The sequence below is a fragment of the Syngnathus scovelli genome, chromosome 6 (genome assembly GCF_024217435.2).
Source record: "Syngnathus scovelli strain Florida chromosome 6, RoL_Ssco_1.2, whole genome shotgun sequence".
NCBI lineage: Eukaryota > Metazoa > Chordata > Actinopteri > Syngnathiformes > Syngnathidae > Syngnathus > Syngnathus scovelli.
The window spans coordinates 19,701,008-19,715,968 of record NC_090852.1 but is presented as its reverse complement, the minus strand read 5'-3'; the positions used below and the strand labels follow the sequence as shown (position 1 = coordinate 19,715,968).

The 14,961-nt window shown below is 41.9% G+C and overlaps 1 protein-coding gene across 5 annotated transcripts; it reads right to left on the bottom strand.

Annotated features, from left to right (window-relative positions):
• Nucleotides 1–85: 85 nt before the first annotated feature.
• Nucleotides 86–13,400, bottom strand: eps8l2 (EPS8 signaling adaptor L2). Of its 5 annotated transcripts, XM_049723377.2 has the most exons (21): nt 13,174–13,400; nt 9,695–9,745; nt 9,230–9,276; nt 5,278–5,342; nt 4,771–4,932; nt 4,520–4,669; nt 4,320–4,399; nt 4,138–4,244; nt 3,952–4,022; nt 3,590–3,716; nt 2,672–2,760; nt 2,536–2,610; nt 2,317–2,465; nt 2,072–2,258; nt 1,964–1,998; nt 1,780–1,885; nt 1,601–1,720; nt 1,247–1,322; nt 1,003–1,174; nt 790–922; nt 86–730 (listed from the first exon to the last, which is right to left on the bottom strand). In XM_049723377.2, the coding sequence occupies exons 2-21, from the start codon at nt 9,727–9,729 to the stop codon at nt 653–655; spliced, it is 2,064 nt and encodes a 687-aa protein (XP_049579334.1). In that variant the 5' UTR covers nt 9,730–9,745; nt 13,174–13,400; the 3' UTR covers nt 86–652. The 5 variants fall into 5 exon arrangements, with proteins under 5 accessions (XP_049579334.1, XP_049579335.1, XP_068507110.1 ...); XM_049723378.2 differs by lacking the exons at nt 9,695–9,745; nt 13,174–13,400 and adding an exon at nt 9,566–9,624; XM_068651009.1 differs by lacking the exons at nt 9,230–9,276; nt 9,695–9,745.
• Nucleotides 13,401–14,961: the final 1,561 nt, after the last annotated feature.

Sequence of the window (14,961 nt, the reverse complement as noted above, 5' to 3'; positions counted from 1 at the left end):
ATCGTACAATATTGAACCATTTGTCTGATGATTTCCACCTCCGCCAAAAACAAAATAATGAATTACAAGATTGTTTAACATCAAATATTTGCCAGCTTTTAATCAGCTTGTCTTGCACTGGTTTTCCATCATATTTACAATCCTTTTAATTTGGACTCAATCTTCATTTACTTAATTGAAGCACAGCAGTTGAAAATACACTCGTGCAGACAACACAAAAAAAAAAAAAAAAAAAAAAATGACGGCATTTGACGATCATTTACAGACCCCATGCAGAATTATGGTGATATTAGAATATGAACCTGTAATGCTTTTTGTATCTCCTGATTCATTCTGTAAACAGCAATATGCAAATTCATTGGCTATACATACACCATGAGAAAAATGTGTCAAAACTTCCTGGCACAAATTACACAACAATCTTATTCAGCGATTGCTATTGCCATTAAGCATCAACATGCGCCACATCGCCTTTCCAAGCATGTTGTGTATTTTACATACATGTTGCGCGCACCCAAAACTGTACATTTGCTGATCCACACAGGTTGAGACAGAGTTGCAAATTAGCTTGCGCACGTACAAAATGGGAGAAAATAAATATTTAATAATAACGTGAAATGAAATGAAGAGGGATGGGGCGGGGCGCGCGTCTTCACTCTGTGCTCCCCGAGTCGATTCGCTCCTGTCTGCGCTTCATGACCTCCTGAAGCTCGCTGTCTCCGCACAATTTCTGCCAGAAAAAAGAAGGATGCAACCAAGAGAGTTCCTCCAATGGATATGCGAGTGTACCTCTATTTGCGTCTTCTGCACGGTAATCTGCGATGAGACGCGAGCGCCTTCGTCCCCGCACACGGACTTCAGCTCGTCCTTGTTGAGAGAAAACAACTGAGCTCCAGTCAGGATGCCTAAATAGTCCACTGTCCTGTTTGGGGGGGGGGGGGACAAAGAGCTAAAAGTCATCTCTAGAAATATTGAGCGTTAAATGGTGTGTGTTTTACTGACGCTTTGGAGAAGCCCTTGGCCGCAAGCCAAGACTTGACCTGCTCCGGGCTGGAGTTGTACGTGAGCGTCACTTGAGCGCCTGCCGGTCGCTCAATGCGGAATTTCCTGGCGGGTGGCTGGCTTTTTTTAGCCGTGATCATCATCAGTAGCTCATTGTTGACTTCGTCCATCACTGAAACAGCGCAAATCTTAGCTAATTGCAATTCAAAGCAGTAAATAGAAATAAATGTGAGGTTGGCTTTACTTTTGTCTTTGTGTCGGCCTTTGCTGAAACTGTCTCCTGGGCTCAGGGAACCGGGTGAGGTTTTACCATAGCCTTGCTGCATAAAAAAAACACACAAGCATTTTTTGCATTTAAAAAAATAAATAAAAATACAATTAAGAATTAGGAAGTGACCTTTTTCTTCTCGAGTTTTCAAATCTTTTTAAACTCACTGGACAACTCATTGTGAACACGCATAATCAAAACAAGACATGAATTCATTTGGACAGAGAATGTGAGAATAATCCAGCCATCAATAATTATTTTTAGGAATGTAAAATGATTGAAGTAAGATCCTAGAGTAAAATAGATTGAGTGCAGGCAAAGGGAGTTTACCTGGTTGTAAAAAGCGTCAGGCTCGTCTAGCTTGACAACATCCAAGATGTTGTAGGGGACGTAACCTGCTTGGCCGCTACGATTCCTCAGTTTCCACCACTGCTTGTCGTCCTCGAGCACCTGAGATGCCAAATCAATTGAAAATACTGCTGAAAAAACCGGAGACCAAATATTTTCACCTGGAGGATTTCGTCCGTCAGCACTGACAACTCGTTGGCATTCCGCGCTACAAAGGGGTAGCGAATTTTGGCATATTTGCGAGCGTTGGGCATCCCGTTGTAGGACCTTTGGAGACATACAATATAGCAGACTTTTTCATTTTGGTTGATTTGAAAGTTACTATGTCTGAAGAGCATTTCTTACCCATTGGATGAGTTTGAGGAATGGCTTCCGTAGAACTGCCAAGAAACACACAGATGAAATGAACCTGCTGAGTCTTGCATTTCAATTCACTTCTACGCTAAGTCTTACATCATCAGATGAGTGTTTTCTGTAATCGGGGCTTGTGGGGGAAACCAAGGAAAAGGGGGAGCCCAGAGGCCCACCGGGATACTCCGTTTCCCATGGGGCCGTCCGAAAGAGTTCCGCCGGAGGCTCCCAGCCATTCCGGAACTTGGGATAGTAGGGAGGAGCGCACTGATCCCTCGGCCACTCCGCTCTAAACAATTGAAGTATGAGATTATCATTTTCATGAAGCTTGAGTATTGGCCACAAACCTGGGTTTGGTCCAAGCCTCTCCTAGAAGCTCAAATATCTTGGTCTCTTTGGGGGTGAGGTGCCCTCGAAGGAAGTCCACGGCGTCTTTGGAGAGGTGAGGGGAGAGAATCGAACGAACCAACTCGGGACTGCCGCAACTCTGCAGCACCTACAATGGGGTCATTGTCAGCACTGCCCCTGCGAGTAGGACCCCCCTCAACATCACTTGTCGTTCTTACCAGCTCCAAAGGGCCGAAGAGGAAATGAAGTAACTCTGATGCGCTTGGATTCTGGATGTGCTTCTTCAGTTTGGCCTGCAGGAGGTGCAATGATAAAGCTAGCGAGGAGTCCGTCAGGCAAAAAAAGCCAGCTCACCAAGAGGTTGAAGGCCAGCTTCAGTTTCTGCAGGCTATCGATGAAGTCTTCCTCAGAGGGGGGCTTGGCTCGCAGGGTCAGCACACCCTCTGGGAACAAGACCACAATGAACATAAGTCTACAGTCTTACCAAGCGCCTAAGGTCGGGGTCATTCTATGGGTCGTTTTTACCCCTTGGATCCAAATCTTGACCCAAGAAATCTTCAACCCAATGGTAGAAATAATCCAGCATTATCTTGGACTCTTTTGGACCCAGCGCTGGGTTAGTTATTTCACACAATTTGGGTTTGATTTGACCAGAAGTTTAAGGAGTGGCTTTCTCAGCCTGGAACCCAACTTGTTTGTTTCTTTTAACAATGAAAATGTTACGACCTACACCATCGCCTTTTCATAATTTACTCTCATTTACATTATTTTCCATGCAGAGATTTTTTTAAATCCTCAAATGTTCCAGAGTTGAGAAAGCGTCAGACTCGATGAACGGAGAACAATATCATCTGCACGTGTCGTCGGCGACAGCACGCATCGAACTAAATTGATGATGCGTTCAAATTGCATCCCCGCTGACCAAACATGCAGAAATGAGAACGACATCGATAAAACATCACTCAATACGTGACGGCATTATTATTACTTGGCGTCTTAATAGCGAGACTCTTTTTGAGACGTTGTTCAAATATGTACAAGAGAGCCAAATCAAACAAATGAAATTATTCTAACAATAATAATACCGCCGCAATGAAAGCTGAAATATTGTCAAATAACTTGTTAGCAAAGGCCATATTGGAATATTAGTGTTTACCACCACGCATGCATGTCACTGGAGAACAACAAAAAATACAAACATGGCAGTGTGAGCAATATGCAACAAGTTGTCACTTGACGGTTGCCACCACACAAGAAGAAAGGGCCACAGACCTGCTGGTCCTTTCTTCTTATTCTTCTTACTCTTGTTGCGCTGGTTGAGTTGGGAAAAGGCCTCCGTCGCCTTTTGCAACCGCGCCACAAATAGCTCTATATCGTCCAGGGCACAGTTGAGGAGTTGCTACAAAGAAGAACAACATCAATGAGGGCGTCTCACGATGCCACCGCTTCAAATATTAAGTACAGTGACGGTCTATTCTACCGACTAAAGAAAGAAAGAAAGAAAGAAAGAAAGAAAGAAAAATTTATAAATAATACTAAAAATAAAAAAATAAAAATGAAAAATCCAAAATGTTTGATAGGGCTTACATCATCCAAGTGTCCATAATAAAGTGAAGGTGCAGGGAAGCACTCACCACATCCTTCTCGATACGCTGGGCCAACCTTTCATGTGACTCTGGGTCACTGTGTCCAGAAGATCGTCTGTCTGCACCCACCCCCCCAATAAACCAATTACATTATTTTGTCAATCCATTGATTCACTTTGAATGATTTTGGCCAGATGTGATGGTGTTTTTTTTGGGTTTTTTTTTTTTTTGCACCTTGTGGGATTGGGGCAGCAACACGTCCCTTTGCAACAGGGGTGGCCTTGGGGGTCGTCTTTGGAAGTATGGTCTCTCTTCGGTGCTTCATTTTCTCCTGGTTGATTCTGCAAGAGCAAGAGGACATCAGGACCTTCATGAAACATCCTAAGTCAGCATGTTTGTGTGCGCCATTCTCTTACTTGAGAGTCTCAAGCCTCATTTTCTTCCCACATTTGTTGTCTCCAAGAGCGCTGTCGATATCTGCGTGAACCAATTCAGCCTGCAAGAGACAATGAGTGAGACATAGAAACAGAAACAGGAGTATAAAGTTGGATGTATTTAACCGAATAAATAATGTGATTTAGACACTAAAGGATGAGCCACGCGCTGCGACACCCACCTCCACCTGGTCACAATGGAAGAAGTGGATGTCTGGCCGATGCTGCTCGTTGTCCTGACACACCAGCAGCAGCACGGACGGGTAGCGCGTTTGATTCAGAACGGCCTGAGACAGGTGGATTGTGGAGAGGGGGAAGTTCTCCAGTTCCTCCTGCACAAAGAGGAGATAAAAAAAAAAAAAAAAAGACTGGGTATAAACACATGTTAACGACGTGCTTAACTGCAAATTATGTCACCACAATGCTAAAGTACCTGGGTGTCACAGTCCAGCAGCCTGACTGCCTTATCAGTGACTTGCAGGAGCATTTCTTGAGTCCAAATCTTGTCTTTCGAATCGAGAAGTACAAGTTTCTTGATGGCGTCGTCCACAGTGGCGATGGACTCGGTCTTGTCCATGATGAAAGTGGACAGATGCTAAACCAGGGACAGAGAGAAGGTGAGACATTTTTCGATCAGTAAAAAAAAAAAAGGGGGTTATTTTCTTAACATTAATCATTTTCAAGAGTAATTATGAATTACATTCAAATGTTAATATACATGGATAATATGTATACATAAATGATAACAACAATGGAAACGTGAGATATAAAAGGACAATGATTTAAATCATTCTCCGCCAGTAACTTACACATAAACTTTCATTTCCTTACTTACAAACGACAATTATGAAACAAACTTTTTAATCGAGCCTGTTTCTCCAAAGAAAAAACAACAACTGTTAAAACTTCAGTGGAACATTCCCAAACGTGTCAAGCTTACCTCAACATGATACTGTGACGTCTCATGCATAATATAATTGGAGTTGGAATATTTTTTCCTTTGCTCTGAAAAAGAAAACAAAAACATTTAGAAAATGTCCGAAACAAAAAGAAGTAACGGTAAAAACACTCGCCTGGGTTCCACATGTTGCAGCAATCCGAGTAGAAGTGAATAAACCAAAGACGCACTTGAGTGAACTCAGCACACCAGCAGGGCAATAAGGAAGAACGACTGCCTACTACTTTATATGAATGCTTGTTTTTTTCCCCCCCTCCGTCAAATACTCTACTGGGAAATGTTGATAGGAGCGAAAGGAAACCAAAAGAGCCAAGTAAGATGACGTAACACGTCAATTTTGCAGCAAAAATAAATCCACAAATAACCAAGTTGTTTTTATTTGATTGATTTTTCCCAATGGTTGACTCCCAAAGGAGTGGCAAAATAGATATCTAAGAAGTTAAATATTAATTGTGCTATCAAAGAGTGGAAAGTTGAAGTGTGTCTCTCACTTTGTATAATAGTAGCAAGGATTACAGTGACTGCGCCATAAAAGCGACAAACCTTCGGCTCAAAGATCACAGCTGATCGTTACACAACAACAAAACATCACATAAACTTCATTAGGTACTATTGACGCTAGCTATAAAGTGCTAACTTTCAAGTTGACTTGCGGTGCCCCAGTTTGACTTGTGTTTATATTATTGAGATTTGCCCATGTGAGATATGATTTCACCACATTTCAAGGAAATGAAAGGAGCCGCTCTGATTGAATGATGTTGGTTGTGTTCACGCCCACAATGGCGCAAACCACCCTCTGACCAACTGATGGTGTCACACGCACATTTGTTGTCAAAGCTCGTGTGGCCACAGATTTTCATAATGATTCTCTTGAAATAGCACATAAGTGTGTCACTGCGCCCGCTGACCTATTTACCAGGTGAATGGCTTGCAGGTAACTACTAAATGAGAGCAGGTCAATATCAAGCTCACTGTGCCAGATGTCCCCTCTGGAGCAAACACACGACCTTAAAAGCTCTTGTTCCTTCCCCATTGGACACAGAGTATAAACATCAATTGAGTCAATCTGTCAGGTGTCATGTCGGGAACGACTCAAGTGTCATTTTGAATAGCAATAGCTCGCGTCTACGGCATCGTGTGCAAATGACGCCAACATTTGCCTCGCCGTGCCAATCCCTCTCGGCTCATTTCTTCCGGCTTGGCTCCGCGCGGGTGAAAGAAAAGGAAAGAAAGAAAGGCGTCGGGTGTCTGTCGGAAAGTCGAGCTGGCCGCCATGTCTTATTAATGCCACTTATGGCGGCCAAGCCACGAGCTGGCAATGGGAGCCATTTAGCAGGCAGTTGGGCTGACACGCCAAAGCTAATGACCAGAGATAAACCGTGGTGGCCGGAGGGCAGACTGTCAAACTGATAGCTCCAGATCCTATTGACATCAAGTGCATGCAAATAAAGTGCTGTGTGATTGTCCCCAAGAAACGCAATAAGTCAGATGACATCGTTGGCTGCCTTTTGTTTTGACTGCCTAGCAACATTTGGATGGTAGGGTTCAAAAACGTGGTGATTTGTTGCCACCATTCACAATGGTTGACAAACTAAAAAAAAAAGTTTTTCCTCCAAGTACCACCATCAATGCAGTCAGACATAATGAAGTGGTTTCCACCTGACAGTGATGCGAAGATAGGCACGCTCATATTGGATGACACGAGTGCAAGTGTAGCTAAAGATGTGGCCGGCGAGTGTATCGCACATATTAAACAAGTGGATGTTTTGATTTTTAGACTGAGTCTCTGCTCTGTGACCAAAGGTGCTGATAAAGAATCATTTGCATCAGTGGGTCAACTTTTGCATACAACATACTGAGACCGGCTCTTTTCACTTTGGAGGCAGATGGTCACTGTGGTTGTTGTTGTTGTTGATGATGATGATGCTACACAACAGTATCCCATCTCCTGAGGACAAGCAAGCTGCTCTGACGCCACACACGACCCCCGTGCTGACCATCTGCCGCACAGGCTGAGAATAACAGAAGCTCGAGTCGCCGTAAATACGACCGGGCAGGCATCCTGTGGATTTTTGGACCACTGTCTTAAGAGCACCAAGGTGCGAAGCCAGACGGCGTGGGAACATCAGCATGCCAATATTACCATCATACAACAACATTCTAATTTTAGAAGAAGCACTCATGGAAGAAGTTTGTTTCTGAATCGTGTGTAGTACAACATTCCTCTGTCCAGCCCAAGTCTGAGGTTTGCTGGCTTGCGACAGAGGTAAGAAAGTCTGCCTCATATTTTTTCCCCGCTTTTCAATGAGGCTTTTATTCACCTGCAGGATACGGGCATCCCCACCCTGTTCCGAGCAGACTTTAGAAACGGGCGCACCCTGCACCCTTCGCTAATGTCAAACACTGGAACACACACACACACACACACACACACACACACGCTATGTATACAAAATGATGGAGACACGCTTATGAAAAACAAGTGGACCCTGGCGATTGAGGGGAAAGGGATCGGCCAGCCTGCAAAAAGGGAAAATCTGTGTTGTATTGATGCTCACTAAAAATTCAGGTTGAGCAGGCCTTGAGTCAACAAGTTAACTTCAGTCAGTGTTGTCGTGGTTGCAACAACAGCAACAGCAGCAGCAGCAGCAGCTTAACAAGACTATATTTTCTCTGTGTGTGGCAAACTGGCAAATGTTTACTCCACACTAATTGCTATTTTCATTCAGCTCTCCCTCTAAAAGAAAAAATAACGTGTTGGTACTTAGAGGGAAAAAAAAGGCAGGACTGTTTTAATTACACGTGTAAGACAAGTTCAGGCGAATCCGATAAAGTGGCCGTTATTTAATACCGTAATTTCCGGACTATAAGTCGCGCTTTTTTTCATAGTTTGGGTGGGGGGGCGACTTATACTCAGGAGCGACTTATATATGTTTTTTTTCACAAATTTTTACTTGATCATTAAGACATCACTTACTTACAAGTATAGTTGACCACTTCCCATGTTATTTTTAGTATAGTTGATCACTTCACATGCTTTTATATCTTTATCTTGAACATATTCAAAACATAATAAATAGAGAAAACATCAAATAAAGCAATTAACACTTTAAAGCACCATATCCAAGTCCACTGTCTGCTGCATGTACACTTGCTCTATTTTTGCTCCTCTTATATTTATTATTATTATTTATTATTATTTGGCCCGTTCTCAGCTCTTTGTTTGTGTTTGTCACGTTAGCATACCTATTGTTTAGCCTGTTGTTGCTATTTAATGAATTGGAGTGACACCGATGGTTTTATAAACATGTTATTCATGTAATAGTTGTGCTTAATCACTCTATATGTTACGTCAGGCCCGTTCTCAGCTCTTTGTTTGTATTTGGCACATTAGCATACCTATCGTTTAGCCTGTTGTTGCTATTGTTTAGCCTGTTGTTGCTATTTCCTGACTGTTTTTGGTGTGGGATTTTGTCGAATAAATTGCCCCCCAAAATGCGACTTATACTCCGGAGCGACTTATATATGGCTTTTTCACTTTTTGGGGCATTTTATGGCTGGTGCGACTTATACTCCGGAGCGACTTATAGTCCGGAAAATACGGTACTCATGAAATAAAACATGTGCTAACAAGATTATGAACAAGTCAGTGAATGTCTGCTTTGTAGGCTCTCTACAATCAACTGAAACTTTTCATCCATTCTCATTTATCATTTTGGACAATGATACAGTGAATAAAAAATTCTCATTGCACAAAAATTGCTGGCAACCGTGGAAACGGGATCACATCCAAATGGTACTTGTTCAAATTGTACAATTTTATCCACGTGTGCATTGTCATAAATATTTTCACGGAAGCCTTCAAAATCCAGGTTGCTTCTGTAAATAATACATTTGTAACAACCCAAACACACTAAAAGCATAAAGTGCTTACCAAAGAGTGCTTTGGCGCTGATCTTGCTGTCCGATCTTGCCACTCCACTGCAATGACAAGGAGAGATGGCATTACGCTGCATTCCCTTCATCTTGTCTCCAACTACAAGTCCAGCCCTGTCACTTTTTTCACAAGCCCACATAAACGCTAGTGATATATACAAAGTGTTTATGAGATTCAGACCATATGGAGCGGCCGGGCCGGCCAGAGTGCAAGAGGGAGAGTGGAAATGGGGGAGGAGGGGGAGTGGGAGGAGGAAGGGGCCCCCAGGGAAGCTGGAGCCAAAAGCTCGCAAATCATTCTCAACAGAGGAGCTCTGTGCTTGAGGTCCCTGACCTGCACCACCTTCCACATACTGGCTTAGTCATTCTGCGGCCGTCGTTCGTGACAGTCACCTGCGATAAAGAACTACGCTAGGGAAAGGTAAACACACACACACACAGAGGAATGTGAGGTGCCACTCACTTGGCTTGCCTTGCTGGAGATCCCAAGGCGCTCATGGCTCAAAACATCCACCTGAGGAAGGAAGGAAGGAAGGAAGGAAGGAAGGCGTCAGAAGCACACCAAAGACTGGACACAATATACAATCCAGTTTAAGGAAGGGGTGGCCGTGATGGTCACTTTATTCGAGAACGAGCCCTGAATTTTTTCCAAATTTGATTTTATATTTGATCATTTTTTGAAGACTCTCCACACAGCATAGCTGTTATTGTTCAGTACTCCAAGCACCAATGGCCCACTGACTTCGATGATGTAAAGGTCCTCTGTACTGAAGTGACAAGTCCTAAACGTCCATTTTGTTATTGTTAGAGAAATATTACCCACACATTTTTACTAATCAGGTTGTGTGAGCTTTATTTTATCCTGTCATTCAGCTAAATGAGGTGTAACACTCATTCTCATTACATTTTGACGCTAATGCTAAAGTAGAATGACTGTTTTTTTGGCAATTCTTTTATAGTTTTTTTTTTCGTTTTATAAGAGGAAACTGAGCACCAAGATTGAGGTGTTTTGATGTACAAAGACAGCTTATGACAGAAAGAAGGTAAATGAGACGTTTGCATCCATCTTGTCATTGCCTAAACTTGCTATGTTTTTCTTGCCTTTCCTGTCTCTCAATCATCCCCTGTTTCCAAACACAGCCCATAGCGTGTCAATGGAATGTGTGTGTGTGTGCTACATGGAAACACTCGAGCGTTCTTCCACTGAGCTAATGGTCCATTTTGTTGGCAGCCCGGGGACTCCTTTGTGACAATGGCAGACATGACCCGATTAAATTCCCTTTGTATACAATTGTATTTACCACATCACTTTTATTTGATTGAGCTTCGTGCTCATTCGTGCTCATTGGTGGTAATTAGCGTGACCTCACTGATATCAGAGCAATTAACAGGCGTAGGAAATGAGAGTAGCCACCTTTGAGCATGGAGCCTCCTGGTTGTCTGTCAAGGCATGCATGGCCTCATGACATGACGTAACACGCACGACACGATGGAACTCCTCCTACGTATATCACCGTGGACCCTGACAAGCTGCTCCACAACAAAACAGTGCGTTTGTTTTCCTTCACAATGTTTGTCGTTATTTATTGGAGGAATTTTTCGATAGCGTAACATTTGTTAACTTGCAAATTGTAAACAAACACAGTGCAGCTCAGCCTGTGAGTGTTGGTGTTTTTTTTTAAATGAGTGCCATCCATTCATCCATCCATTCATCCATCCATCCTCTGAAGCACTTTTTCTACACAAAGAAGATGGGAATGAGTGGCCTTTATGATTTAATTGCCTGAGATCTCAGTCCTGATAATACACCAGGGCTGGTGTAACACAACTTGTCAACCTAAGTCAACATAAACAATTGTAAGTTAAGAACACAAATAGCAGGAGAAGCAGAGCGTAGCTATATTTATTTTGGGCCGGGGGGGGGGGGGGGGGGGGGGGGGGGGGGGGCAAATGATTTGTAATGTATATAAAGGGCTTCTAACTTAATACAAAAGAAAATTGACTTAAGGATTTGACTGTTGAGATTTTGAATCCGTGTAAAGCAAACACAACATTTAACATCCATCCCCTGTGATATATTATAAGGTAGCCTGCCGTCTTAATGAGGTGAGAAAACATTATTGCAAGAATGTGACGAGATTAGTTAGCACTTGCAGCACATTGTCTTCAGCACATGACATGAAATATAAAAGAACCACTTTTACTGCCGAGAGCAACATTTGCCCATGTTCAGTTCCAACGACTGTCAACGCAAAGCCACATGAAAGAAAATGTGTCCAAGCTAGACCAACACGATACTTCCTCTTTTTCTCCTTATCGCCTAGCGTTCATCTCCACGCTCTTTTGTTCCTTCCTTTGGAACAGAGCCAGCTTTCAGAAGAGGCAGAGGAGGACAGCTTGGGTGTCTGTCAGGTGAGGCCCACTGCACTCCTCCCCTCAACCTCAACCGCTTTGTTTAACAAAGACAGCAGTTTCATTACAAGAATATTGGATTGAGATATCTTCCAAAACTTTTGCTATTCTAAACTATGGGAATGAGGTTGGATAGCTGCTCATTCACAAGAGCCAACATTCTAAAGCTGATCGCTGAGGCGAGTCCTTTCTTGTTCAGTCCATGTTTGTAGTATCACTCATGTGGCTTGTTCTGCTCAACCGCTCAATCAAATATTTGACATTTTTATTACAAGTTCTTCATAGCGCTATTCCACTCCAAGCTAACCGTATCATTTCTAGAACCCATAATAACTGGTAAGTTATGATAAGTAAGCATGATGTGTTTTTTCTGAATGACATTAGCTTCTAATCAAAAAAAGATGTCTTAATTACAAATATATCTATGTCAGGGATGCGAACAATGGAATCATTTTCCAGGAGATGGCAATAAAACTGTTCTCGTTCGTACATTTAAGACGTATCAGGTTTGAGTTCAATCAATATGTGAGTGAAATGAGACAAAAATATTCATGGAGAGCGCGCCATGACATTTTGATAGGTTAAATGGGTTCCTTGGCTCAATAATACTGGATTCAACAATTGATCCATTAAATAAAGCTCCATAGCGGCAACACTACACTGCTAATCCGCCACATCTTGCCTCACACATGAATAGTTAAATAATCAAAGCCTAACATCTCCTTTAGTGATTTGAAATTTGACAGCACAAAAGAGAGTTTGTTACCATGGTAGCGCAATCGTCAAAACATGATTAGTTTGTCAAGGGGGGGGGGGGGGGGGGCGTGTTCACAATACTCTTTAGATAATGTGAGTGGAAAAGAAAAAGTAATGTGGACTTCACCCTTCATACCTGACTCAGCCATTTCGTCCGAGATAAGTGTTATCTGGTTGTATCTCTTGAAATGCCGTTTGATCTCAGCTGGTGTTTTCTTGGTTCATTGTGACTCAGTGTGAAATGAATGAAAACGTGCATCCATCAAACCAGCAAGCAGCCTTCAAGCAATCAAATGCTTGTTAATGTGTAGCACATCCATCAAAGCATATTGAGAACTAACAATACCTTGCAAGGTTAAGCGAGATTATCATCGATGTCATAATATTTGATAGCTAAAAGCAGGAAAACTGTCAGAGTGGGAGAGCTTGACTCAAATGGTCATGGAATATGATTCAGGGGTGTTACATAAACAAAGAGTGTTAATAATTCATGTTGTCTTGTGCCACTTAATTACTTTGCACTGTGTACACGGAGATGTTCCAATTGCGGAGGGTGACTCTACTGTCATGTGTTCTTTTTATTAATATTTATATGGTCCGTATAGCTCTACGGTACAGCGATAGCGTGATATAAATTAAGATTTATTGTATTGCATTGTTACATTTAAACTGCTGGTATTTTTGTAAAAGCAGAATTCATGTACTGGATTCCTTTAAAAAAAACAAATCATGAAAGTAGACTTTGTAAGCAAAGGTAGAAAGAAATTAACTTACTTTTGTGTGTTCTGAATTGAATGATCAAGGTGACCAACATGGAAGCCGCCGCCAAGCCGCCGAGCTGCCGAGCTGCCTGCCGCCAATTAGCACACTCAAAACTCCGGAATGAATGGTGCACAAGAGATCTGCTTAATTCCGAGCCTGCAAGCAAAAGTTCCTGGGGCTGCTCTAACACTGCACACACACGTAGTTGTTGTTGATCCCGCTGAGGAGGGAGGGAGGCAATGGAGGAACAGGTGAGTGACAGATGCCTGCCAGGTAATTCAATACGAGAGGGGAGGAGCTCCTTAGGGTGGGGTGGGGTGGGGTGGGGTGCTCGCTGTGTTTGCATGTCAACTGGGGGTGATGCAACTGACCACACTCACATAAAGGAACTTAAGCCGCCATGATACAAAGGCTGTTTTGATTTTTTTGGGGTTTGTTTGTTCTAATAGCCATTATATAAGCACTTGATTTCATCAGATTTAGGTAGGCGATCAATGTGATTTTTTTCTGCTGGCTTGAACTCTATCAGAAGCACTGACCTATAAAGTGCAACATACATTGTAATATTTGGTGCATGAAATTGCGTTTTCTTCCATTTATTAGGGGGCAAGTATGCAGTCCAAACAAAGGCTTGACCCATGCGCTTGAGTGTTGCTCAAGGCCTTTCTATGATTTTAGTTACTATGGAAACCTTTCTATGAAGTTTGATCATTAACTGAAGCTGTTAGCGCTGACAAATCATCAATCAACAATCAATATTTGAAGAGGTGCAGGTGGAAATGTGGCTGGAAAGACTTGGACTTGTGTAATTAGTGTACAAATCGTCATCTTAATTGAACATCCTGAAGTTATTGTCATTATAGTGTTGAGTTTAAATGCACATTACAAGAATCTCTGCAGAGCCAAATTACACTCATACAAATGTAGAACTTTTAAATTTGACATGAAGGCAAGTCAGCCACAAAGGGTTCAAATCTCAAAATGTTCTTGAATTCAAACCTTTCATCCTTGGAATTTGATTTTCTGTCCAGTCTTTATTGGAGCAACTGCGCCCTCTATTGGAGGATGTGTGTTGATAATCACAGATCATAAATGAATATGTAGAAAGCTAATGTGCAGTTAGTTAGTGAGTCTCGCTGCATTAAAGTGAACTATCTGAGATTTTCCAGGAATGTTTTTCACTTTCTAAATATATACTACATTACCTTAAATAATTTAATGCAATTATCAGACTCTCCTAGTCAGGTACTTATCAATTTTTTATTATTAAGAGATGAGTGAATCTACGTTACCACAAAAATGACATTGAATAAAAACTTTGCATCTATTATGCCCTGGCATTTTGAGAAACCTTGAGAAAGTGGCAGCATTACACTTGGGTGTACAGTATCACTTGAATGAATACCGCTCCGATCAATAATTCAAACTTACTCTTAAAAAAAGAACACAAAGGGAAAGAACAGACCATGAGATGCTAATTGGATGTAAATGGAGGCCACATTGTCCATTTCTGTGGTAAGAAGGATGTATGTTATATATAGACTGACCTTGATTGGTGTTAAATGTCTAAACAAAAAAATTGGAGTTTGATGACAAGTTGGATAAGACAGGGTGGACGTTTTGGGGCTAATTTTGACTGTGTAAAATACATTTCAAATCTCTAAAAAGTTTTTATATGAACTGAGATTCCACTGTGACAATGTCGACATTTTAAACTTGACGACATCAAACTACACACATATTGTAAATAATGTCAATTGAATGTAAATATACTTCATTGAGGAAAGGCAAAATATTGCT

Bases quoted from the DNA above. Each gene is read 5' to 3' on its own strand.
- eps8l2 (XM_049723376.2), bottom strand. From the start codon at position 9,371: ATGTGGGCTTGTGAAAAAAGTGACAGGGCTGGACTTGTAGTTGGAGAC. The intron at 4,933-5,277 runs GTAAGCTTGACA...TCCCTGGTTTAG, and splicing joins CGTCACAGTATCATGTTGAG to CATCTGTCCACTTTCATCAT. The intron at 2,611-2,671 runs GTGAGCTGGCTT...CACCTCCTGCAG, and splicing joins AGCTGGCCTTCAACCTCTTG to GCCAAACTGAAGAAGCACAT.